Below are 26055 nucleotides of genomic sequence, written 5' to 3' on the forward strand. Positions count from 1 at the left end.
TATACTTTAAAAACAGAAAGTAATAAGACACATACAGCATGATGTAGGCCTACACTACCAATTTCCACAAAACGTTGCAGGATGGTGCATCAGACTAGGACGAACCAGTCAGGTGAAGCTCGTGGTATGGGCTGAGATATGTGAGTGATACATGAAATTGTCTCATGGTTCACTTCCCTAAGAATCATAATGATACCTCCCGTGTGTTTGTCATCCTCCATGAGCCAGGATTGGGAAGTAGCCTGCTAACTAACAAACAGATGGGCAAACCAATGAACAGTTTGGCCTTGGTGGAGGTCTGTATTTTATGTATTAGAAAATGCACGCCATTGGTAGTGTCTTTTGTGAAAAAAGTATTTTGTGTTAACAAATAAATAAAAAGTCGTTTTTCCACTAAATGCCAAGTACGTCCTGGATGATGATTTTTACGCTCACTTTATGTTACTGCGAAAACTCGTGTATTGATCCCCTTTCGAGTGTTTCTCTCCCTCTCCAGGCAGACTTTAGTGCTATTTGTAAAAGGTGACATTTAAAAGTCTGCGCATACAGACAGCCACGTGACCTCCACCACACCTGTCTAATAGGTAGACCAATTAAAAGTTGGGGGAAATGGCACCCGTTCACCTGCGTGCATGATTGTGTCTGCTCATACCACATAAATGTCTGTATTGTCATTCAGGACAGCTGTGCTCGGGTTCTCCTGTTTCGGGGGGCCAATAAAGAGATCAAGAACTACAACAGCCAGACTGCCTTTCAGGTATGACACTTCTGCCTAAATGAGGTACATGCGTATCAGTTTTTTAGCATCTTAAGCGTGCTAACATCGATGTGATGATTCCAATCAAAGTCAGCAAAAGCCTGATTATCGTCTGTCTCTGAAAGGCTATCCTGAGAGTTATTCTGTGGCGTAAAAATAGTGATGAGGGATTTTTCTTCCTCCTCCAGTGTGTTGAAAATGTCTGGCAATCTTAAAAGTTAAACGTGTTCAATATTTACGATAAAGCAACCTGAAGCACGGTACATACAGAAAGACAATCAAGCCAGATTTAAGCACTTCTCCCTCCCTTCCAATCAAAGTAAGCAAAGGCCCAATTCTCAGATGTCTCTGAAAGATTACCCTTAACGATTATCTTATGGTAAAGGGTGTGCTAAGATTTTTCAGCTCAGATCAGCTCAGAAACCATCCGTCAATTATAAATGTTAAACCTATTTCCTATTTAGGATAGCGACAATTGGGCCAAATTTGAGCGTTTTTCTGGCGATGAGCAAAAGCCAGATTCTCGTATGTCTCTAAATGATTATCCTTAACGAACATCCTGTGATGAGCAGTGCGCTAAGAGTGATTTTTTTTTTTATCGTAAATATTGAACAATTCTATCATTTGTTTGATTGCTGGAATTTTCATAAGCAGATTGGCGAGGTAAAATCATGTAACACACCCCAGACCACAGGATTATCGCTAATGATCGTCTTCCAAAGACATTGGATAATCGGACCTTTGCTGACGTTGATCACAAGCAGGGAGAAATTTAATTAATTCCATTCTGATTCAGTGGCCCGACCTTTTAGCTTAATTAAAGAATTGGTTTCACATTTATGATCGTCAGATGTTTTTTGAGCATGTTGGGGGAAAATCATTTACAGCCCACATCACAGGGTAATCATTCAAGATTATCTTTTAGAGACATCTGACAATTGGGCCTTATGTGTGCAAAATGAGTACAACGGCTTAATAATCACATTTGAGCACTGCAATAAAAAAATTATTTTGTGTTGAATTTAACACTACGCTCTATAATGTATCTGTCGTTGCCCTCCAGGTGGCTATTATAGCAGGGAACTTTGATCTGGCTGAAATCATAAAGGTCCACAAAGCATCAGATGTTGGTGAGTAACTCGTGTTTCGGCAATCCTTCCTCCAGGTTTGAAGGATGTGAAGGCTTCAGATAGAAAGATGTTAGGGCGGGGAGATGTCAAGGGACACGGAGTAAAAAGCGGGGAAGATGAAGACCGCGAGATTAAAGACATGCAGAGAAGTTTTCAGGGGGGTTTTTGGATCCCCCATCAAACCCCTGCTACATGCAGGAAAACTCTGCCATCTAGTGTACATATGCATATACAGTACTGTACAACACAGCAATACCACCACGTGCATCAGTTTACATGTCGAGCATACAACATACACCTTCCACAAAATTTAAACATAAAAGTCCAACTTAACTTAGTGACTGAACCAGAGTTTGTAGAAACATGTATATATTCCTATGATGTCTCTTTATGTCTATCCCGTAATGTTTGTCCCGTAATGTCCCCCAAATTCCCTTATATGGCCATCATGGCCCAGTTTATCCCATTATGTCCACTTTTGTGTCTCATTTCGTCCCACAGGGTCACATCATGACCCATTTTGTCCAATAAACTGTGCCAACGACTTACTCGCTGTGGTGACCCTTGACGGACAGGAACAAAAGTCAAACAACAACAGTGTCCCATAATTTGTCCAATTTTGTGTCATTGTGTCCCTAATATGCCATATTGTGTCATCGTATATCCCATAGTGTTCAAGTGTCCCGGGACATTATTTGACACAATTCATTTATTGGAAAGAATGAAACGCTCCACCTCAAGTTGGTTTTATGTCATCAGTGCCTTTCCGGGAGACGCCTTCCTACACCAACCGCCGCCGGGTGACGGGTCCCACGCCGTCCCCCCGCTCGCTGCTACGGTCGGCTAGTGACAACAACCTCAACGGCAACGACACTGTCCACATCCTCCGACAGACGTCTCGAGAGTCCCGCGGCCGCCAGCAGGGTCACTCCCCCGTGCCATCACTGCGCAGCCTGCCTGCTTTCGGCCAGCACCAAGGGGGCAGCCTTGGGGAGGTAAGACAACAACGTGCTCCCGTGGCTTTTTCTTCATTTTTTTTAAACACACAAAGAGGATGATGTGGGACAAAGTGAACATAGAGATTGATTATATTTTTTATATTGACTTCAAAGTGCTCTCAGGCTTGCACTGTGAATGTCACATGACCAAACCCAGAAAACAGGTGAGCCATGGCATTCGCAATGAGGGCCTGAGGTCACTGTGACGTCAGTTTCGCTCGACAGCTGAGGTCGGTATAATGCTAAAAATGGCAGCCTCCCCGAGATTGCAAACGGTTGGATTCATCTGCTTTATTCTTTTTCCACCAATGCAATATTAATCAAGATACTGCATTTAGGCTAGTAGGGACACATATTATTGCTAATAAAATGGCAGATTTGAGTTTGACTTAAACTATTTTCGACACCAACATTGAAATCATTAAATTCATCAGTACGTGGAGGACACAGTCATCTAACTCTATCTTCCATGGTAATCGCATTGGAACATTGGAAAGATACCACGAAGAAAAGAAACAGTGGATAGTAGGACTACATTTCCTATGATTCTTAGATGCAAAGGCAGGAAGTACTTCTAGTTCCTGTCAATTCCTATTGCCTCCTATAAAGTAGATGCGGATGAGAACGCAAATGTGAGTTTGGAAGTAAATAAGAAGGAATTTAACAGTCATCGCTATGACAACTGTGTGATTGATGTGCACATGGCAAAAAAAACAAAAAAAAACAGCAAGCCGGAATGGGACCTGCATGACAAAACACTGAGGTTGGCGAAATCTGCCAGGATGGATGTATGGATGGATATGAAGCTTGAGTGGGAAATGAACATTTAAATTGATTTGAATTGAATATTCACTCCTTTGCTGTCCTTTCCAGAGTCGTCATGGCGACTTCCCTGACAGCAGCCTCCAGAGCACGGGCAGCTCCAGGTCCTCTCATTCCCGCTCGCCTTCCTTGCATCACTCGCACGATGACGACAGACCGGTACCCAGACGCTCCCACAGCCACGGTTACCCTCACGGACATCGGGGAAGACTCAGGTCTGTAATGCTTACTTTTGCTTTAAGGCTGGAGAGATGTGTAGAGGTGTGGATTTGGACGGGGCATACTACTCACCCTGCGAAGGCATTTGGAAGACCTTCCTTCTCCTTGTCAATCAAACGCTAAGAATGTATCAATTGCCTCTGCTGTGTTGGAAGTGAGTACAAAAGGAACGCCAGATTTGGTCAGGTTTAGCATGTTAGCCGCATCCTAGCCTAATTGGCCTTCTGCATACGCAGAGTACCTTGTTACTTGGTGCGCTTTCAGCTTTAAAGAATTGGAGAGTGAGGTGAATGCATAAAGAAGGGCAAACCAGGAGCTGCTCTTTATGGCCCACACGCATACCCTAACCTTTTGTTTATGGCTTAGTTTGGATTGGACGGTTGACCTGAGCGGTCGACGGTCGTCACAGGGATATTTTATTCATATTGTACTGAGAGAGGCCAACTATTTTGGTTATTAGGTGAGAAATAGTTTACTTTTTGTTTTGTTGTTTTCTTCTTCTTCTTCTTTTTAATGAAAACAAAAGTTTTTTAAATGCGGCACTGGAAAAGCCAACTAGTTTTACATGTTTAATTTTGAGAAATATGCATTTAGCATTTTCTGTACTTTTAGAGTAGGTCCGTTTTACCCTTGACATCCCTGAAGTCGTACAATTTTGAAATAAAATTAAATTGCATACCAAATTGCTTGACATTAAGAGACGTTTCGGGGAGCGTTTTTAATTTGAAGTCCGGGTATGTACCTTTTTTAGTGGCTTTTTGTGACTTTGTTTTTACACCTGTAGCAAAAAAAGGAGCAGAGATGAATTAAGTGAGAAAACTCACATTCTCACATCGTTACTTATGAAAGATAAGCTAGACTATTTTTTCTATTGATGACAGTGGCTAACTTAATTTAATGTAATAGGGTTTGTTTTTTTACACTTGTATGACAGTTAATGATAGATAAACATTTAATTCAAATATTACGTGAAAAACAGAATTTTGTAATTTTTGCTCCTTTTTTTGCTCATGGCGTGAATTGGTCGAATATATTGAAGTGGGAATGAAGTGAATCAGATGAAAAATGTGGAAGTAAATGTGAAATTTAGAATCTCCCATTAAGAATGAATGGGGAAAAATAGGGTACAAAATCGGGAATTGTGGGTAAGGCGTGAATATTTGGAATAAGAAAATGAATGAAGAGAATCGGATGAATGATGTTAGCCGTCAAAAAAGTGGGCCTTCACACAATTATCAGGATGCAAAGCACAGTGCTGATGATCAGAGAGAGAGAGAGAGAAATCAGGCAGTGGTGGGACTTCAACTCAACTTATTTACAAAAGTACATGTAAATAAAAATAACAATAGATAAATAACCTTTTGATTTTTATAAAAAAAATATGATGTATATAAAAAACTGAATTATTTCATTACGCAACGCATAATTTTCTTTGTTTCATTTGACAGTAAGGTTCAATTGACAGTGGCAATAAACAGCTTGAAGACTCACAGCACCACTGCCCTTTCAGTTGTATCTGTACTTCTATTTGAGTGTGAGTACTTTTGCCACCTTTGAAAGCAGTCAGTTGAGTTAGAGCTGTTGAAAAACATCCCCGTGAATGCCATCTCCTGACATTTTCACATTCAACTTCGGGTCGCAGCCGCTCACGCTAGGTCGGCAATATTGACTCGTTATCTGCGTGTTAACCTGTCGAGCGGCTTCGCCGATCCAATCAAGCGCATTATCCTCCATGTGTGATAGGAGTCATTTATTTGTAATTGTTAAGTCAATACTGATGCACGTTCAAGGCCGGAATGGCAGAGGAGACACGTCGGTCATGCCCGCAGCATGCTTGACAGACATTAGCGTCCTCGGCTTAGTGTTGATGCAAGTGTTGGTCGTATTAATGACGTACTAACGTGATGATTTTCATTCCACTATTATAGATGTACATTCATTTTATTTTACTCCAGAAAAGCTTTAGCTGTAAAGCCAAACTATTTCAGGGTTTTTACTTCCTGGACCTGCATTCCCCAATCTTGCTTGGGGCTCACACATCATTTGAGTTATTCCATCCATGAGCCATTTTTGGTTTGTTTGTTTTGTCTCGAGTTATGAGCAGAGATTTGTGTCACGAGCACTAAATGGTGGTAGCAAACTTCAAAGAAAATTATGGTGCAGATGGTGAATAATTATTTTAAATATAGACCAAATGCTTGTTTAAAGTTGTTTAAAAAAACAAGACAATTGGGCCCGATTTTTGTAGACCGCATCTGCCCCGTGGCACAAATGCCGGCGGATCCTGATTTGTGTATTATTGCTCACTTGTATCATTACTTACATGCGGTTTGGGCATGTGCACATATTTGCTTTTTTGTGTGTTCCATCAGTGTAAGCACACTCATAAGTGTTATGTGTCACTTGAATTGTACATGGAAGTACAATCGTAAAGAATGGGGAATCAAGGCAATGACTTGGAATTGGCCGATTGGACCTTGGTGTTAATCTAGCCTTAGCTAAAATCAATTCCTCACCTTGCAATTTCCACGGATGCTGGTGATAATAGTGTCATATTGTATATTGTATACTTGTGCATCACATTTGACTTCCCGTATTGCTGTTCGTCTGCTCATTGACGTTTACCACTGTTACATGGGCTGGGCTGGTTATGTGAGAAATCGATCTAAAAGTCTTGTGTGTACATAATGAATCCGGCAGCGTCTTTTGTGCCTTTTCAATAAAGGACAGGTGTGAAAGGGAAGAAAAACAGCAGTCAATTGTTATTCATCCATTTTTGCAACCATTTTCAAACTTGGAAAATGTTTTCTCATTTTAAAAATTATTGTAAGTGAACCAACTGAACTTTGCCCACTGTTCAGGCACATTTAAGTACAATTGTAATATTCTGAATTGTCTTAGAAGTTCAAAATGAAGGTAACTACTGTGAATAGTAAAACATAAAAACAATACTTTTAAAAAAAAAGAAAAAAAAGCAATATTGCAAAGCACTACAAAAATCAAAAAAGTTGCAGTACTGATTTAATTCCTTTATTTGAGTAATACATGAATGGGAAATATCAATCAAATGTAATCTTGTTTCTCTCAAAGCTAAAGCTAACTGGTTCACAATCCTCCATGTTACTAAGTATAGACAAAATATTGTTTCTTTGGTACTTCCCATGACTACAAATAGGTCATATAATTAAGTTTAAATAATAAGGCACCCTTTACCGTTGCCTATAATAATGCACAATCAGACATCGCACATGTATGGCAGAAGGATGAACAGAAGCACTTGTCAAGGCTTCTAAAGGCTGCCGATGTCACTTTGCGCATTCTCGTGTCCCCTGCCTCTCGCCTCTCCTCCACCGGGGTTCAACATTAACATGCGGCAGCCGTCCCCGATGGCCCCCCGCTCACATCAGCCCCCACAGTAATTGGAAAGCCGTCAGCAAGCTGTTGCTGCTTGTAGATGGGGATGGAGAGAGAGGTTGGTGTGGCTCAGGGGGAAGTCGTGGGTAGAGTAGAGAAGAGTAGAGTTGAGACGGAAGGGAGCAATCAGGTAAATGAAAGCTATAACGTAAGTGATTCGTTTGATGGGGCCAACCTACTGACAAAAGGGAGACGGACGTGCTTGAAATACATCAGTGCAATATATTGATCTGGATCAATATCAGTTTTGCATACAAATATTAGAGGGCCAGTTCCCATGAGAATTTTTGTAGAATTTTTGACACAAATAACAATTGTCCCATAGCAAATAATGGAAATTAAACACCTTTATTAACTCATTCATTGTAATTGACGGCTATAGACGGTCAAAAATTCATTTGAACTCTTTCTACTAGTTAAATTTTTTCCCCACTTTTGTTAACAAGAGTCTGAAAACCTAGAAAAAAATATTGTACATTTAGAACAGATATAAAAAAATATATATTTTTTTTTTTAAAGAAAAGATTATTAAAAAATTAGGGGCGTCAGGCGACTACATTTTTTTATCGTAATTAATCGCATGACTTCACTAGTTAACTCACGATTAATATATATTTTTTTATATCTGTTCTAAATGTACAATAAAAAAATTCTAGGTTTTCATACTCTTGTTAACAAAAGTGGGAGAAAAAAATTAAACTAATAGAAATAGTTCAAATGAATTTTTTACGTCTATAGCCGTCAATGGCAGTGAATGAGTTAACTGTACAGGCAATGTACAAGTAAAAAATAATTAAACCACTGTTTATAGTTAAAAAAAAATAAAAAGTTACAACAATGAAAGACTCAGTGTTTTATTTTCGGCATAAATGCTGCACAGCATAATTGCATGAAAAACGAATAAAGCCAGTGTTGGCTTTCGGAGCAGTAGAAATGCGCTGCTGTGGGAGTGACCACAGCTTCAAAGCAGCTCCTCACATTCCATTAAATGCAACTTGGATGCCGCCCACCGACCCCGATCATTTGTGTGATTTACATTACTTACTTACCTAATTCCATCACTATCACGTCGCAATGATATGAACCGTTAATACAATAGAAAAAAAGAATAAACCAACACACAAGTGTGCCACCTACATCATGTGAAACACGCATGTCACATTTTTGTACAGTTTGTGCAACACAACCGCAATCAAAAACAGGGTGTTTTTATTCTGCTCTATTTCATTGAAGCCACACGGCAAATATTGTATTTACTTATGATATTACTAATGTCATTGACTGTGTTTAATGGGCCACTAAATAGAAATGGAATTTCAGCAAACTTTGTGACTTGATTATTCCTCACTCAAACAATAACATTTATAGCACACAGTTGGTGGGAAATGCACATGGAATCACTACATGCATTTGCCTCGTTATTAATATTATTATTTATTTATTCATTTATTCATTATATATTTTTTCTGTCAAATAGAATGCTCTAGGATACATTATCTAGAAAATAACAGGAGTATTTATTTACAATAGTGCAAAAATTTTATAACCTTTCCACAGTTGATCAGTTACACCAAACAATTGACACATATCTGTCATTAAGATCTCTTTTAATGGTCTTATGTTTTTTACTACTTTAAGAAAAATAGTTGAATGGACATACCTGTTTTTTAATTTTAAATAGCTTTACGAGTGTAAACTAAAATGAATGCACACTCGCACAGTAATGAAGAAATAATCTTATCAAACTGTTTCCGCCACAAAACATTTATTGATTCTCTGGACACATTTTTAGGAAACTTGAATATTGTCTTACAAGTGTTAAAAAAAAGAAAGAAGAAGTTAAGCACTCTTTTTTTTTTAAGTAGTCCAGAAAAATGTCCTCTTTCAGAAACGGTAAAATGTAAGAATTAAAAATGTGTCATTTGTACTTGTTCACAATAATAAAATGATCATGACTTGTTTAGAACAGTTTGGTAACACAAGCAGCCTGAAATAATGTAAAATGTATTTATTATGAGGCTAACAAAGTATAAGTTATAAAACAAATGACAATATTTAGTGAACAAGGAACGAAAATAGTGAAAAAGAGTCTGGTTAGACTTCAATATTGTTTTGTGCTGAATCTTAAACTATTTGTCCTCATTCTTGTGTTTTAATTTACCGGTATTTAAAAATCAAGGACCAGCTTATAGCTACTAAAAAAATTAACGAGAGTATGTAGTTAATGTGTAACCGGCATCGTCCACCCCAGGAATTGAACCCACATCATGATCAAGTTTCCTGTGTACGAGGGCAAATCAGTTCACCTGAGCTAAATTTCTTGGTCACCATTGTTTTCCTTGACATGACCCGCCCTACTCTGCCTCCGATTGGCTCATCAATCCTCATGCCAAAAGGCAGCCAACCTAATCTGTGTAGGCAGGGGGACCAGCCAATTAGAGGCACGGGAGGGTAAGCGATGGCAGAACGGTATGCATCAGGGGCAATTTAGAAGTGGGCATACTCAATGCTGAGTGAAAAAAAAGTGGGACTACTCCGCGTATACCCTGGAATACACCACTGTTTGTAACCAAGCATGTCTAATTTTGCACGGAGAAAAAAAAGTGCAACATCTTGTGATTCTGTCTTTTTGGATATGTCTTGTAAAATGAGTGCGTATTTTTCAATGAGTAAATAAAAGTATAACACATGTAACGACATATTAGAATTTTACCACCTCGACCTCAATTTGAGCCCAGAAAAACCCTGTCCTGAATCGTTGTTGTTTTCCGCTGCATTTTCATGCCATTACCTTGCAGAGCTTCACATGTGTGTGCTGTGTAGAATGAAATGCATTTGAGTCTGAGAGGAGAAGCGTGAGCAGGCGGAGGACAAGGATGCTGAGTAGCACGTGGTTAGGCTTGTAGCGACGGAGGAGGGATGAATGAAAACTATAGGTGGAGCTCTGCCACTGCTGTAATTAAAGGCAGAATGGATGCCGGGGAAGGAGGGGAGGAGCAACAGTTCAACCAAATGAGCTCCAGCTTTTCACCTAGCCCGCTGCCACCCTTCCTTACTCGGTCACACACTCCAATATTTGCACACTCACTTGATCAATCATGTGCACTGGGACCGACCACCGATGTGTGTGTAATATGATGGAGGGGGCTGCGTGTGAAAGGCTAGCATGCTCGTAGAGGGGTTGGCAAAGGGGAGGGGAGCAACACAACAACAGCAGCAGCAGTAGTAGCAGCAGCAGGATTGGCCGGTGTGTGTTAGCGCATGTGTGTGAAAGAGGAGTGGTGGAAGGAGAGGAGGAGGGAGAAGGAAGGAAGGGCGGAAGGTAGGAAGGAAGGCGGAGGGGCTCCAGAGGAGAAGGGGAGCAGAAATCCACGCTCCCCCCTCGAAAGGAGGGATCCGTAGGTGTCGGGATAATCCGTAGTCCCACCCGCCAACAGGGAGACATGCGGGATACGCGTCCCTCCTCTCCAGAGGGGGCTTCTGCCAACTCAGGATGACTAAGAGGGGATTCCGATGGGATCTATCGCACGGGAAGGCACCTGACTATCTTGGTTTTGCTTTGGATCATCTACAATGGAACACTGACGGCTGTCGTTTGAACGCAAATCTTTTATGAATCTCTCCCTGTCCACCACAAAGACCAGGGGCCGTCACCCGCCGGCGGCCCCGCGGACTGTCATGTCTGTGACCACGGGCTTTGGCTACCAGCTGCCCGGGATCACCACGGTAACCTATGTGTTTGTTTACAGCCCCGGCTCGGTGCAGCGGGACCCCAGTCCGCCTCATCACACGCCTCCGGCGTTGATGGGCGCCCGCGGGCCCAAGCGGAAACTCTACAGCGCCGTCCCGGGTCGCACCTTCATAGTCGTCAAGCCCTACACGCCGCAAGGGGAGGGGGAGATTCAACTCAATCGAGGAGAGAGGGTCAAAGGTAAGATGACCTCAAATGCAATGTTTCCCAACCTATATTTTACTTTAGGGATAATACAACAGTGCAACAACAAACAAATGTGGTATGAAAAGTTGAGACAGACGTGCCATCTAGGGGCAGATGATTTAATTGTTCTGCCTGTCACTATGTGTTGCTGGTATGGATAGATGAACATATTTTAACTTTTTTCCTCTACTTTTCCAGACCAGCAATGCACCATGTTTCGGTATGGAGAATGTATAACTTAGATAATGTTCTTTCTTTGTACTCCATTTTCTAAATAAAGTTTAGTCATTCAAATCAAAACAAAAACACATTATTTTTATTAAATTAAAAGCTTTTGGACTAATTAAGTAAAATTGGAGAATTTCCTGAGGCACACCTGATGATCTCTCATTGCATCCTGGTTGGGAATCACTGCTGTACCCTGTGTTTTGTGTGTGTTTTTGCGCGTTTGTGTTTGCATATCTCCATTACTACTGTACATCCGGCTCAATTGGGTTACATGCAGAATTGAAATGGAAAAAAAGCTTCTTATTTGAGCGACGAATTTCACCAATATTGAGCTGTTCCTTAAAGTGATTTGTATATTATCATGCAACAGAGAGACAACAGGACTGTACCATTTTTGATTCTGGGGTGAGATAAACAGTTCTTTCCTCGATCACAGAGAAAGTCAAAATGAGTTTCTCATTATATGTTTGTCTGTTCATTGTACCATTAGCATCCACCGGTTACAAGACAACAGGACCGTACCATTTTATATTTGAGATGAACAAATCAAAAAAAAATGTGGCACTGCACATCATTATGATTTATTTGTCCATTGGCGTGTTAACATGCAACATTTTTCATTCTGAGACAGCAAAATTGCTTTCAAAAATGGGAATTACGTTTGTCGTATAACATTGGGGAGGGGCAAATGTTTACCTTTGATGCATAAAATTTCCCCCCAAAATGACAGATCATTTTAAAGAATGATCTATATATCCCAATATAGTGTTTTTTCCATGAGATTGTCATTAATGGCAATTTTATATTCTTCTAATTTCTAGTTCCTGATCATAAAATGGCCACGTATCAGCCACCATTTCAAGTACCGATCCCTCGAAATAAGGTTGTGTATCGATATATTAGGGATGGGCGAGTATATACGATATATATGTATATGTATAGTATATTCATTTTTCACATGTATGTTGGCATGCAAAAGGCGTAAGAAGCTATTATACAGGAATGTTCATGTGAATGTGAATTGCCACCTACCTTGGAGATCAAATGGTGCTGTCCTATCTGTCATTAAGAAATCATCAACGCCACCACTGCACAAAGTACAATGAAAATTGTCATTCTGCTCATACAGCGCAACGCTATGTATATTTCTGCTCCTCTCATGTTATAAATGTTGCTTTTATTTTATTTCTGCTTTACACAGAGCTGCAGTGGCTCAACTTTTCATCTGCCTGTATATGTGTGTGTGTGTGTGTGTGCTTTTTGTCTCCATCCATGCCTCACTCAAGACTTTGACTGTAATGACGTAGAAGGTAAACACCATACTGTTCTTCTCAACCCTTGCCACTGTCCTCCACGTGTCACCCCTCCATGTGCACCGTGTATGTAGTACACCCGCTGCCCTGTTTGAATCACTGCGAGTGAGTCGAGTGAAGCAGTCGGGATGGGCATGGCACTTTAGCAAGCCAGCAAAAATTATCACTGATTATGCGGAATTAGATGGACCATACGATCTTATCGGCATGGTTTTGTATCCAAAGTAGGATTTCACTGTTTGGCAGCAATCGGCAGAGTACGAGAATAATTGAGACGTGCCTATTTAGCTGCTGTTGAAATCGAAAAAAGCTTGGGAAGCGTATGAGTATTTAAATTGGTTGTACATACTGCAATATTTTCTATCCGTATGACAGACTGCTGGAGTGGAGTGAAGTGCCCCGGGTTTCCGTGTTTGCAGAGGTCAGAACAGGAAGTTAAGGAATATTTGATGACATTAGCCGATCTACTTCACTTGTCATTTGATTGCTTTTACATATACGGTGACATGCTTTAGCTAGAATCAGTGATGTGCTATACATAATTTACCATAGGTTTGGGTGAGGACTTTTAGCTTTACTTTAACATCTGTGACGAAAACGAGAATGATCCTTCCTTCAACTGCTGTCTAAATGAGTCCATATTGGAATTTTCTTCCAATGCCCATCCCTCGTTTGAGGAGAGTGCATGCAGATTCAAACAGGTCCTGTCAACTTCCTCCTCTCTGGTGGTGCTCTCCCACTTGAGCATGCAACCTCTCCCCCCCCCCCACCTTTCCACAGATATACCCCAGCCCCACTCTAGAGCCCACACACTTTGCATCCATCACGGTGGTTCATACCCACATTAGCTTAATGAGGACTTCCGAGAGAGTGAGTAGCAGCTGCACTTAGGGTGGGATCACTCATACTCTCTTCACATATGCCAGGGAATGTAGTATTAAAGTATTTGGTATTGTCTGTAACACTGTAAAGACACCATAAAGTTACAAAGGCGTCCTTTCTGGTTGGTACATGGTATGATTCTGCCCACATTAGCCAGTGGACATCCTTCCATTTGAACTCACATGTTCCTAAAGAGGTCTTTCGTCTGCTTTATGGTGACAATGCTTTCATTTGCATTCCTTTTACTGATACAAATAGCAAACAATTCAGACTCGTTACGGCCAATGAAACCCAATTATAGAACATTAGCGGGAAACCGTGACAAATCCTGAAATGTTTTTGTTTTTTGGGGAATATGAGGAATCAAGGGCAGCACGGTGGATATTGGTACTCGGTTTGAATATCAGAAGCAGAACTTACTGTATTCTTGTATCACGTCTGAAAAGTACTGCCATTGTTTTTGGTGAAGTTTGTGTCTTATGAGACATTTAGTGTTCTAAGGAACAATGATCTGATAATAGTTGTAATTGGAGGACTAAAATAAAATAGATTAAAATGGGAAACACTCTACAATTACAACAACATCTTGACATATTGCTTTTCGTTAGCCCATCTCTGGTGTTTTGCATTGCGTGTTAGCATTAAGCGAGTGGAAGGTAAACTTGTGTAGTCTTCCAAATACACGACATGCAATTCTTTTTGTTTTATGTTTTGTTTGACAAACTTCCACTGGGATTGGAAAATAATAGCATTTTTTATTTTTATTTTTTGCCTGTTCACTGTTTCCCAAACTGATGCTTTTGGTGAAGTGAGCTTAGTTAACTGCCACCATGCAGTGCTCATATCTCTTTTAACCCCCCCCCCCCCCCCCCAAAAAAAAGGACAGAGCAAAAATGTGCCCACACAGCTTGTATTTAAAAAATTAATTAATAAATCTGGTCACTCGTATCTCAGGCACCACTGTATAGGGAAACGTTTATTTATTTCGTGATAGCAAAGTCAGAATATTATGAACAAAGTCATATTATACTATAGAATGGAAGTTTTTTTGTATGCAATTCGCATCCCAACTGAGAACAATCGGTAAAGAAAACGGATGGATCAGACCTCTGTCGCTTTTCTTGTTAGCACAGACCAATCCTTCATCCTGCCGCTAATGCGAACTCGCTTCTTCCATGTCGATCCACGCAGGAAATGTGTTCACAAATGCTTTCACGTGCCCGTGGCTGCCAGGATCGTGACGGGCCATCGGGGCGAAACCATCTGGCTCTGTTATGCAACACTGGCCGTCACACTGCGTGCCACTTGTATCGCCTACGTCATCTGGGGGACGTAAATATTTGAATGGCTGTTGAAGTTAAGGTTAAACAAACACCATGTAAAAATTGTGGCCTCTAAAAAACAGCTGGTATGTACATTAGCTTACAATAGGGGGGGATTGCATCGCTTTCATAGTGATGCCAAATTAACCACTTAAAGCTGACATATTATGGTAAATTGAGTTTTTGTTTGTGTACAGATGGTTGGGTCTCTGGGGTGCTTGCCCACCCATCAAAATTTGAAATTAAACAACCAAGTACATCTTTTGTGTGCTGTCTCGTTTCAACGCTCAAAAGATTTTTTTTTGTCTTTAAAGAGCAGAGTTTTGCTAATCAATGGAGCAATTTTCTTATTTTGTGGAGCATTCACCCCCCACTCCCAAACATGAATCCCAAGGACCTGAAGCAAGGTTTATTTAAAAAAAATAAAAAATGACAATGAAAAAATTGGTTTCTTTTGATATAATCAACAGTTTTATGCCTTATATTCCCACTATTTTAAGCAGCTAGAAGCAAAGCTACATTGATTAAAATGATTAAATAGGTTTTGAACTACTTTAATGTAATTTTGAAAACATGTTTTTGTTGACATCAAGATCAAAACTCAGAATTTCTTGTTAAATCAAATAACATTACTGATCATATAAATATTTTTTACTATACTTCCGATGTAAAATGCGCTAGCCATGTCGACCTTTTCTTAGCTTAGCAATTAGCATGGCTTCTCCCTTTGCAAGAATGAGACTTGTCAGAAAAGTAAATGTTATTCACCGCCACGGATGTGATAATTAGTGACCTTGGAGTGACTCCGCAACATGTTTAGCAGCAGCAGTAGCCAGCCGAAGCTTGTTGCTAGCTAGCTGGTGAAGCATAATTAGCATGGAGCCGTACCTTAGTCTCTGACTACTTGTGGTGGGTGACGAGAGCCCAGCGAAGCCTTTTGGGTCATCTCGCTGGTTCATACTTCTATGTTAATCAATGTCTTTTAAAGAGGTGCAAATGCACATTTTGATTTGCAAACTGTGATGTGAAGCCGCTTATTTCAAGCCTTGTGTTTTTAAATTAAATATGTCTGTAAATCATTCTGACTTTCGCCAGATTGTGCAATTGATGTAACACTGAGACAAATTTACATAATACGGCACACTCAATTCTCTGCCCGGATTTGGCAGCTTGACTATACGAAAACTCTCATCATGTCAAAGCCAAAAGATAAGCAGAGCTGCAGCATTGGAAGCATAGATTACGGTCGCTGACAATATTCTGAAGTGCAGCACATACTCAGATGTTCAATTTTGTTTGCGTTTGGCCGTGGGTTACTGCTGCTACGCTAATTGACATGTAATTTAGCAACGAGGTGATGAAGTGCTGCATCCAAGAGTAAAAATGCAATCCATGCTTTGACTGTCTTTATGATACTTTGCCTTTTTTCTTCACACTTAGGGCTAGTCGGCGCTCACTTTGTCACACTCCCTAGCTCCGCCCCTCGTCGTCATGGTAATTGAAGCCGTACTCGCCATTGACTCTCAGTTGCAGTAAAAAATGGACAGGAATGAGGGGAAATTTGTGTTATAATAGGTTTTGTCTTTTGTTTGCCATAGACATGTTATTAGGACACTTGGAATTTTTAAATTATATATATATATATATTTTTTTTTTAAAACACACACAATATGTCTCCATTGAAATTGGCGGACCACCATTGGCATATACCAAATGTTGCTTGTTCATTTGAAGCCCAGAAAAAAGAATCCCTTATTTATTGAATTGCATGTGTCTCGAGCGGAGAATGAGCAGTCCCCCCTTGAGGCTTGAGAGAAGCTATTTTAAAGACGGACGACCCTGCCTTTGATTCATAATGCATTTCGTCTCATCTGCATTCATAAATGGATGGACTCGTTAATAGTAATAGTGCTCATTTGCCACGGAGGACGAAAGGAAGTCAAGCGAGTTAAAAAGCAAAGAAAGAAGACAACATCGCGTTTCATGGGAGGTCATGAGTTGAGTCTTTTTGAAGCCTGAATTTGCGCTCTTGTAGTTGGCACTGGAGCGTGCAGGGGTACCTAATGAAATGTCTGACGGCTGTGTATGAAATTTCAACACAATGGGCTGCTTGTACCTTGAAGCCAACTGTCATAGTGCTTTGCATTACAAACGTGACAGTGATTCATTGAGAGGTAATTAGCGTGTTAACAGCCTCTCTGCCCACAACAAACACACACACACACACTCATCAGTGTCATCTTGTTAACACCTTTGTTAATCACTAGATTTACCGGAGGAGCATCCTTACGATGAGATCAGAATAGGTACATCTAATTAGATTGATTGACTTTCAGTATTTGGCATAATCAAAGTATCATTGTTATTATAGTATAGAATTGGTATAGTACATGTGTATGTTGGATGTGCATGTAGACCTTCTGCTCCCAATTATAGAGGCTTGGAGTCATAGTATGTATCGAGCTAAACTTCTTGAATTTTGAGCTTCACTCTTGGATGAATTCCACTCATCTTTATTTTTGTATACTTTTATAGCGAAGGACGACTATTCGGATGTGGACGGTAAATAAGCTTTAATAGATCCCAACGCTACACTAAAATATGACAGTTGTAAAATAAGAGCTAGCAGTAGAGTGGAGCCTCTAAAGTTGAACACTAAACGACGTTTAAGTAGAAAACAGCAATGAATGGGCCCTCGCAATCCCTATTTTCATGGTGTCTGTTTTGGATGTGTGCTTCTGATTTGGGCCTAACCAGGCAAATTGCAACCAATATAGATGACTTCCTTTTCAATTTCAGGCATGGATCTAGAGAACTTTTTACGTGTCATGTTACAGGCTCATTTGGGAAAAATCCCTAGTAGGAGCTTATCAAAGTGCAAGCCCTGGTATTCACATAAAATGGTGGCTTCAAACTAAAATGGCCAACTTCCTGTTCCATTCTGGGCATTGATCTTTGAGGGATTTTCATGGGTCCTGTTAAGACATACATGCCCACCCAATCTTGCCTTGATGGTAAACTGTTACCAGGGGCAAATTATATTAAAGTTTCAAAGAATTGATATCAAAATAAAAAAATTCCCAGTAAGGGTACACCCAAGATGGCTGCTTCAAATCAAGATGGCTGACTTCCTGTTTTGGGCAAGAAGCCTTAAGACATTTTTAAGTGCCCTGTTATGATGACATAGGCTAAACTTCTACCCAATTACGTCTTGATTGCTGAAACTGTTTGCGAGTGGCTAATTTTTAATGACTTTTCAAGGAGTGCCTTTGAGTTCTGGGGGGTGTTTGATTTGGAGACCCCAAAAATACATAAGCGATGATGCAAGGGATATTAAGATTCTTACAAGTTACCTTGGGGGCATCCAACTTTCCAGGTTCCACTCTATTGGATTTTTTATATAAAGTAGTAGTATAGTCGTAGTGTAGCTCCCAACTATAGGTTGTTCAAAGTTTAGCTTTGTGTTTTTTCATGCTAAGCTTTCTACGACGTTGTGGTCCAATGAAAAGTGTTTCTGCAGTTTTGACATTTTCATTTCATTTTTGTTTTGTTTTGTATTTGCCGATATGTCTGCACGTGCACATGCACACTAATTGGCAAGTGCAATTTGATGGCTTTGCGATAAAGTGCTGCCTCCAGGAGTGCAAATATGTAATTCATTATTCTATAGTCCTCTTTAAGGGGACTCACTTTATTTTCTTCTACACTTTTTTTTTTTGCGCTTACTAGCACCATATCTGAAAATATTTTTTGCCTGGAGGTCACAAAATTTGCAGATACATGTATGTGTTTCATAGGACAACGGCGATAATTAGAGTTGCACAAAGTAATCTTTCTTTTTTTTCTCATGTACAATTCTATAGTGAAAGACGACTATCTGGACTCGGATGGTAAATACCACATTTTTTTCCCATGTCATTACTGTGCCTTAGATAAATGTTTACTTTAATTAATATTTTGTGATCTTTTCAATGAACTGCATATACAAAACGCATCTCAATAAATTACAATATGGTTGAAAAGTTTATTTCAAGAGTTCAGTTCATAAAGTGAAACTAATATACGCAACACTTTTTGAATTAAACTACTGAAAAAAATATTTTTTCCCCCTTAATATTCAAATTTATTGAGCTATGCCTGTCCAAAAAACACACATTTGTTGTGTGAACTCATGCCGTCAACCTGACACTGATTATTGAGGAAGAAGAGGAGGAGGATGACGGTGAAGGTAAAAATGCATTGTTGAAATGAACTGGGGATGACAAAGTGCTTTAAAAGAAGTCAATTGTGCTGCCCCGTTAATGAAGTGTGTGCCTCAGGCTACAGTATGCTGTTAATAGCTTTGAATAGTGAATAAATAAATAAATGAAAACCTCATTTGGAGCTGGAAAAAGGAAGCCAATCCCACTCTTTTTCATCCCTCCTTTTTATGGATGATTCACATACTGTACATTCAGCCACAGTAGTCTCTTTTAAAAGTATCTATAGTGTGTACATAGTTGTCTTTTCCCCCTTGCCGCTTCTCTCCTCCGTCAAGACGACTGACTGACTTGGAAAAGCTCCAGCAGTGATTGGAGGCCGTGTGGGAGATCAATGTGTGTAGTTAGCCTTCGTCCACACGCACACGTTCACACACGCGGCCTGACTGCCTTCCGCCATTTAGCAGGGTCGTCCGTATACTGCACATTGTCTCAGGGTAATGAGCTCGCCTTGCCTTCGTGCATTCACTGACCGCCACTGGAGCACAACATGAGCATGCACTACTGGACCGTGTATTTGTATGTGTTTTGAATGTGTGTGTGTGTGTTAGCGTACAATCCATTTATTTACGTTCAAGTACCTCCCCCTCTCACACATCCTCACGCTAACCTCATTCCCCGATTTGCCCCCGTATCTCTTTCCATTCGCTCTCTCGGTAACCGTAGTAATCACGCACAATCACCACAACGCGGTTAAGTTTTGCAATTGGTTTACGGTGGTCTGCGATGTCAGTGAACAGCTTGGGCAATGCTTCTGTCGCGTTAGCATTAGCATTGCAAGCAAGCAAAGTAATAAAACGCTGGGGGAAAGCCTGCCTGCAAGATCATTTACTTTCCCTGCATGCGTGGCCACCCAATTCACCTGCAAAGAGGTACACACTTTGCATCAAAATGATTGTTGACGCCAAGAGCAACCATTTTGTATTTCGCAAAGCAAAGGAGCAGGAACAATTATACACATGCAGCAATCAGACTGCATATCCATTCCTGTAAGCAGTACACAGCAGGGCTTCTCAGCTGGTCTCGCCTTGGAGCCCCTATTTTAAAATGGCCATTAAGTTGGGACCCACTTTTAAACAAGTCAGACCTAATAAATCAATTTTTCTCTTCAAAGAATACAAAGCTCCCAGTTTTTTTCACAGTGCAACATTCAGTTCAGACCCAATACAGTGGAGCAAAGGAGCAACATGATTAATTGTATGTAAAAAAATAAATAAGAAGCTATCTTATGTAGGTAACTATTTGGTCACAGAGTCTTCTGCATGTTATTTTTATTGTGGCGAATGTCCCAATGTGACAACTTATATAAACGCTCAACACAACCAGTTGCCAGCAACAGCCCAACTTGTTTCTTATTTGACTGTGTTTCACATCACAATCATAGAATTAGAAGGATTTGCAGTCATAAAATAAATATTGATCAACTTTGTAGATAGTTTTCCCAGAAGGAACATTCAATCTTAACACACCCAACACCAAACTCAGGATAATCTTTTAGTGACATCTGACAATTTTCAATTTCAATTGCTAACTTGCTCAGATTTGGCCCAGTGGTCGATCTGTTATACACCGCCGGATTTGTGATTGTAAATATTGAAAGGTTTAAAACTTTTATAATTATTGGCTCGAGGGATGGTCGAGTACTGATGCCAGGTATTGATATCGGGCCATACTCCACCTTATTTCAAGTTATTGGTACTCATGACGATTACCATCGTCCTCTTGTGGCCGTTTTGCAATCAGGAACGGCAAACAATAAGAATAGAAAATTGCCATTCATTTCATGCAATTTTAAGGAAAAATGCTAAATTGGGATATACACCGGTAGGTTGTTTTTTTGTTGTTAATTATCTGTGTCTGTTTTTTTTTTTTAATCAAAAGTACTGTGTATCGGTGATTACTCAAAACTTGAGTTTTCGTACTGGTATTGGTCTGGAAAAAGTAGTGTCCAACATCCCAAGTTGACCCCGACATTTTTCCAAGTAAGTTTGGAAGGAAAAATCACTCTTAACACACCCCACACTACAGGTTATATAAACTCAGGGTAATCTGCACAAGACATCTGACAATGGGGCCTTTGTAGACTTTGAACTGAAGGGGCAGGTAATCTCAAATTTGTTCGAAATGTCCATATTTATGTACTAGGGTGTCAAAATGAGTCCGTTAATTTTAAGTTTCTTCAACGCCACAATTTTTTTTTAAATGCGTGATTATTGGCCGCCCCTTACTTATAAAGCCTGTACTGGGGGATTCCTTTTACAATTTTAAAAATAAGCAGAATTTCACAAGTTACTTCATGTTAAAGATTAGATAGCTCTTAATATAAAAAGTAAAATGCAATGAGCTGGCATTATCTTACAAATGCAATTATGCCATCTAGTGGCGGAAAAATGACCTCAGCACAAATCAATATCACACTCGTTTTTTACAGTATCTTTAAATCGATTTTATGAACTATTATAAAATTACTGTATCGATGACTAAAAGATGCATATATATATATATATATATATATATATATATAATATTTGCGATCATAAATATTGAACAAGTTTGCGATTGCCAGCTCTAACAGTTGCCACACGTTTTTGAAAAAAGTCAACATGGTTGCATAATTGCACGCCGAGGGCTTTCTCCACCTCGGCAAGGTGACACATTGAAGAGCATTCTTTCACCAGCGTGCTAGCCACCTCTCACACACACACTTACATATTACATGCACCTCTCCACCCAACGCCATTATAAATCTTGCAGGCAGCCGTGAAAATGAAAAGCAGCGCAAGTAACGTTGCGATTAGACATTCACAAACATGATTAATGGGCTTGCTTTGCGCTCCCGCTCTGTGCGGAATATTAACGCCGTCTCGGACCGCCGCTATAACCGGCAACACAGATGTTTGAGTCTACCTTCACGCTGGCGTTCCCGCTGCTTGGATGACTGGGAATAAACATAGCATCTGTAGCCACTGGCTAATGTTGCAATACAGCCAGGGAAGAGCTAAAAGCTTTTTTTCTTTTTTGTGCCTGTCATCATGTATGATTGCACATACAAGTACAGGGTGCGTTCCTGCTTTTTGGCCAATGATAAGAACCAGTGGACTGTGCAAATGAATTATACATGATTTTATTTGGAGCATGCAAGTTGTTGTTGTTTAGACACATATGCATGTGCATGTATGGCGTTACCAAGCAACCAGCACACGGGCGCTCTCGGCAGACAAATCCATTTGTTGTCTCTTTCACCTTGGTTTGTGTCATTCTTCGTGAGGTGGCTCAATTTTGTGCTGTTTAACGTCTGCTGGCAAATTAGCTCGGGCAATAGCCTGGATGCTAATTGTGGAATTAGATACCGGGGGTAATTGGTTTATGATAGAGTTGTGTTCCTACTGTGACGACATAACTCATAAAAGTCGTAATGTGCCCATGTGATGTAATCACATATTCCATGCTATGCTATGCAAATATATATACTGTAATTAGAATTAGTATTTAAATGGAACTCATGTATTTTCATGCAACTTCATTGTTACAACTTTTTTTTTCTTGAGACGCTAGACTTTTGGTCAGAAATACACAATTTTGTTTTCGGAAGATTTTTATTTTTATTTTTATTTTTTACAAAATATACAGTTTCACTCATAAGATAAAAGAAGATGGTCTTAATAGTCAATTACCCTTGTATTTTCAGAGTTTTTATTATTATTATTATCATTATTATTATCATTATTTTTATTATTATACTCATCCATTCAATTTCTGTCGTGGAGAACATGAAAACTCAGAGATTCAAACCCAGAACTCCAGAACTGTGTGGCTGATTACTCGGGCACCATACTGACCCCCCCCCCCCACCCCCCTTTTGGTCTTAAATGTAATCAATGTGGCCTTAAAAAACTCTTTAATGTGGCCTCCTTGAACCTGCAAATGAGCAGTTCCTACACAATGTTTAATTTAGAGCTAAAAGTCTAATAATTTGATTAAAACAATAGCTCCTGTTTGTCAAAAAACAATCTAAATTCTATGACTTCCCAACCATATTTTTTAGTTAAAAAAAAGGAAAAAGGCAACAAATGGTTGTTGCTGAGAACCATCTGGTCAGTGCGGCCCTGTCATGCTGTCAACGGAGCATCTTTGGCTCCATCTGTATTAGCTAATGGTTATACATTATGCTCTTCCTCTTCATGTTTATTCATCAACTGATTACCTCTGCAATTGCTATTTTGGCTGTTGGCTTGTCAGGACGCACACAGGGTGGGCGGCTTGACTGATGCATATTTGTGAAGAAAAAAAAAAGTATGTTTTTGGAAGCTGATGTTTGAATTTCTGTGACAGTTAAGTGCTGGGCTAAACAAACAGGAACACAAGGCAAAGGAGCGTGAGGGCAGAATAGGAAGACAGGTGGTGCGATCTGCAGGGAGTGGAGAAGTGCGTGGGCGGGACTTTGCGCCCCGTCGACACCATGATTGGACAGCGAGATGGTCAACTGTGACTTCGATGACCTTGCCTGAAGGGTTTTGAGAGTGTCTATCCATTTATTCCAACTATAATGTAGAACATACAACAGCTACGCGGCTGTCGATGTACTGGGGAGAAAAAAATCCGCTTGGCGACATCTTAATGTCTGTGAAACTAAAAAATTATTTGTCTATTTTGACCAAGACAAACATGATTAAAAGTAATAGAAATCTACATTTGCTGACATAGATGCATGTTTAACGTCTAAAGCCAAAATTCACAAGACATGAATCTCCTATTCATGTTCTTCGCAGCCTTTATAAACATTACAAAGTAAAACTAATTCAAATTCATAGTTTGATGTTTAATTTTGCTTCTGTCACTGTAATATCAAGCATCTATTAAGAAAGAACGTAAAGGTCATTATCTTCTCACTGCCTGGTGTATGGTAAGGTTTAAGTGATTTCAGATTTTTCTATTCGACACTCTGGGGATGATTACAGCCGACGCTGTTTACAACAAAGAGGTCGTTAATCGTCCGCTAACTGTTGGCTGATTTGAGAATTTCGGCTGTTTGTCAGCTAATATTTGCCGTGCATGGTACTTGGATTTTTATTATATTTGAGGATAGACTTTGCAAAACACTGTGCTAGTCTCATTTTTAGAAAAAATATTTCCACAAGCTTGAGACGTCACTTCTAGTTTGCCGCTCAGACCCACCATCATCATTGTCATCGACTAGTCGGTTCAACCTTATTGCTCGGACCCTAAATATAGCAAACTTTTCTCCCAAATTAAATCAATTGTCTTTTAATTACCACGGGTGAAAATCACAATTAATGTGTAAGTCATACTAATGCTTCACAGGTTATCCCTCAACGTTTCAAGCAATTTCAAAGTTACTGGACAAATTTCAGGTAAGGCCAAATCCCCAGTAAATTTAAATTTCAAATTTCTGTCATAACAAATGAAGTTGGATGTAATAGTTGATGTGTATCGTATCTTCCAGTTGCAAACCTTGTCATGCTCTTTTTACCAGTTTGATGAAAAATCAATCCCCAATTCCAAATGTAATTATCTTTGGAGCTTTTTCTCTTACTTTTCTTGTACTTAAAGCTACTGAACGTAGAATATTCCATTTCAAATCGCTACTGCCACCTGCTGACGAAAAATAAAACTGCACATACCGTTCTTCACATACACACCACGCACATTACGTCACATCCGCAGACAGGGCGCTAACCTGATTCCAGGAGAAAAAAAAGTTCCATATTGCATCTTTAAGTCATTTAGTAGCCTCAGTTGCCATGTTTGTCTGCACTACAAAAATTACTTTTCTTTAAAAAATAAAATAAAATTTAAAAAAAAATTAAAATCCTTTTAAAAGGCATATTTTCAAATTAAACAGGCAAGTCTTGTGAAATGATGTACTATAGTTCAAGTCCAAGTCAAGTGCCATGATTGCAAGGTCAAGTCCAAGCTTTCATAAGTTTTTAGCCAAGCAAATCCTAAATCCTAAAATTGGCCACTTGAGCCTGACTCGAGTCAAGTCATGTGACCCGAGTCTACCACTTGTAGGCACATTCTTGCGAACATTCTTTTCCTATAACTGTGATGAGGGGAGGCTTCAGCAACCTTGTTTTTATTTGCACCTAAAGAAAGGAGAGATGTTGGAAAAGTATGTCAGCCGGTTAGGGAGGAGGAGACGAGCAGAGGAATCCCTCTGAGTCATCCTTTGAGTTTTCCTCCCCATCTAACACTCCCACCTTCCTCTTTCTTTCTTCTTCCTCCTGTGACTCAGGTCGTCACTCACCGAAAGCATTTTGTCTCCGCCATCGCCTGGTTTTGATTTATTTACCCGTCTGCTCCTCCCCCCCCTCCTCTCTGCTGAGTGCAGATAAGGCTGCTCCACCCTCCTCATCCTCACCGAGTAGTGTGAAGTAACAAAATGCAAATGCATTGTTAATGTGTTTAAGCAGATTTTTCAGGTATTTACTTTTCTGATGATTTTTTACTTTTCCTCCCTACATTTGAAAACAGATATCGCGCTAGCTCCTGCTTGCCAGGGTGCTCGCTCACGCCAAATAATAATTGATAGCGATTAGCGGTAGGCTTGTGAAGTGTGGTCTGTCTGAGACACCGTAGAGCGCTGGCTTTGATATCATTGCATTATGCTAGTTTACCACTAGATGGCACTAAATTGTACACACTGCCTTTAATAGCAACTTACAATAATTGTTCCTTCACTGTTTTTAGTTAATTAATTAATTAATTAATTAACAGGGTGGCACCATTTTATATATTTAAACCGACATCGAT

General features: G+C 39.9%; 1 protein-coding gene across 10 annotated transcripts in view; it reads left to right on the forward strand.

The window, feature by feature from the left end:
* The window catches only part of shank3a (SH3 and multiple ankyrin repeat domains 3a), a 226881-nt gene that overhangs the window by 143089 nt on the left and 57737 nt on the right, over window positions 1-26055 (forward strand). For all 10 annotated transcript variants that reach the window (XM_077569368.1, XM_077569369.1, XM_077569367.1 and 7 more), the window contains 8 exons: window positions 680-757; window positions 1821-1887; window positions 2647-2882; window positions 3759-3922; window positions 11090-11271; window positions 12792-12815; window positions 17558-17584; window positions 18886-18912. In XM_077569368.1, the coding sequence (XP_077425494.1) occupies window positions 680-757; window positions 1821-1887; window positions 2647-2882; window positions 3759-3922; window positions 11090-11271; window positions 12792-12815; window positions 17558-17584; window positions 18886-18912 (805 nt within the window). The remainder of the gene's footprint in view (window positions 1-679; window positions 758-1820; window positions 1888-2646; window positions 2883-3758; window positions 3923-11089; window positions 11272-12791; window positions 12816-17557; window positions 17585-18885; window positions 18913-26055) is intronic.

This window comes from Vanacampus margaritifer, chromosome 6 (genome assembly GCF_051991255.1).
Source record: "Vanacampus margaritifer isolate UIUO_Vmar chromosome 6, RoL_Vmar_1.0, whole genome shotgun sequence".
In the NCBI taxonomy this organism is placed as follows: Eukaryota; Metazoa; Chordata; class Actinopteri; order Syngnathiformes; family Syngnathidae; genus Vanacampus; species Vanacampus margaritifer.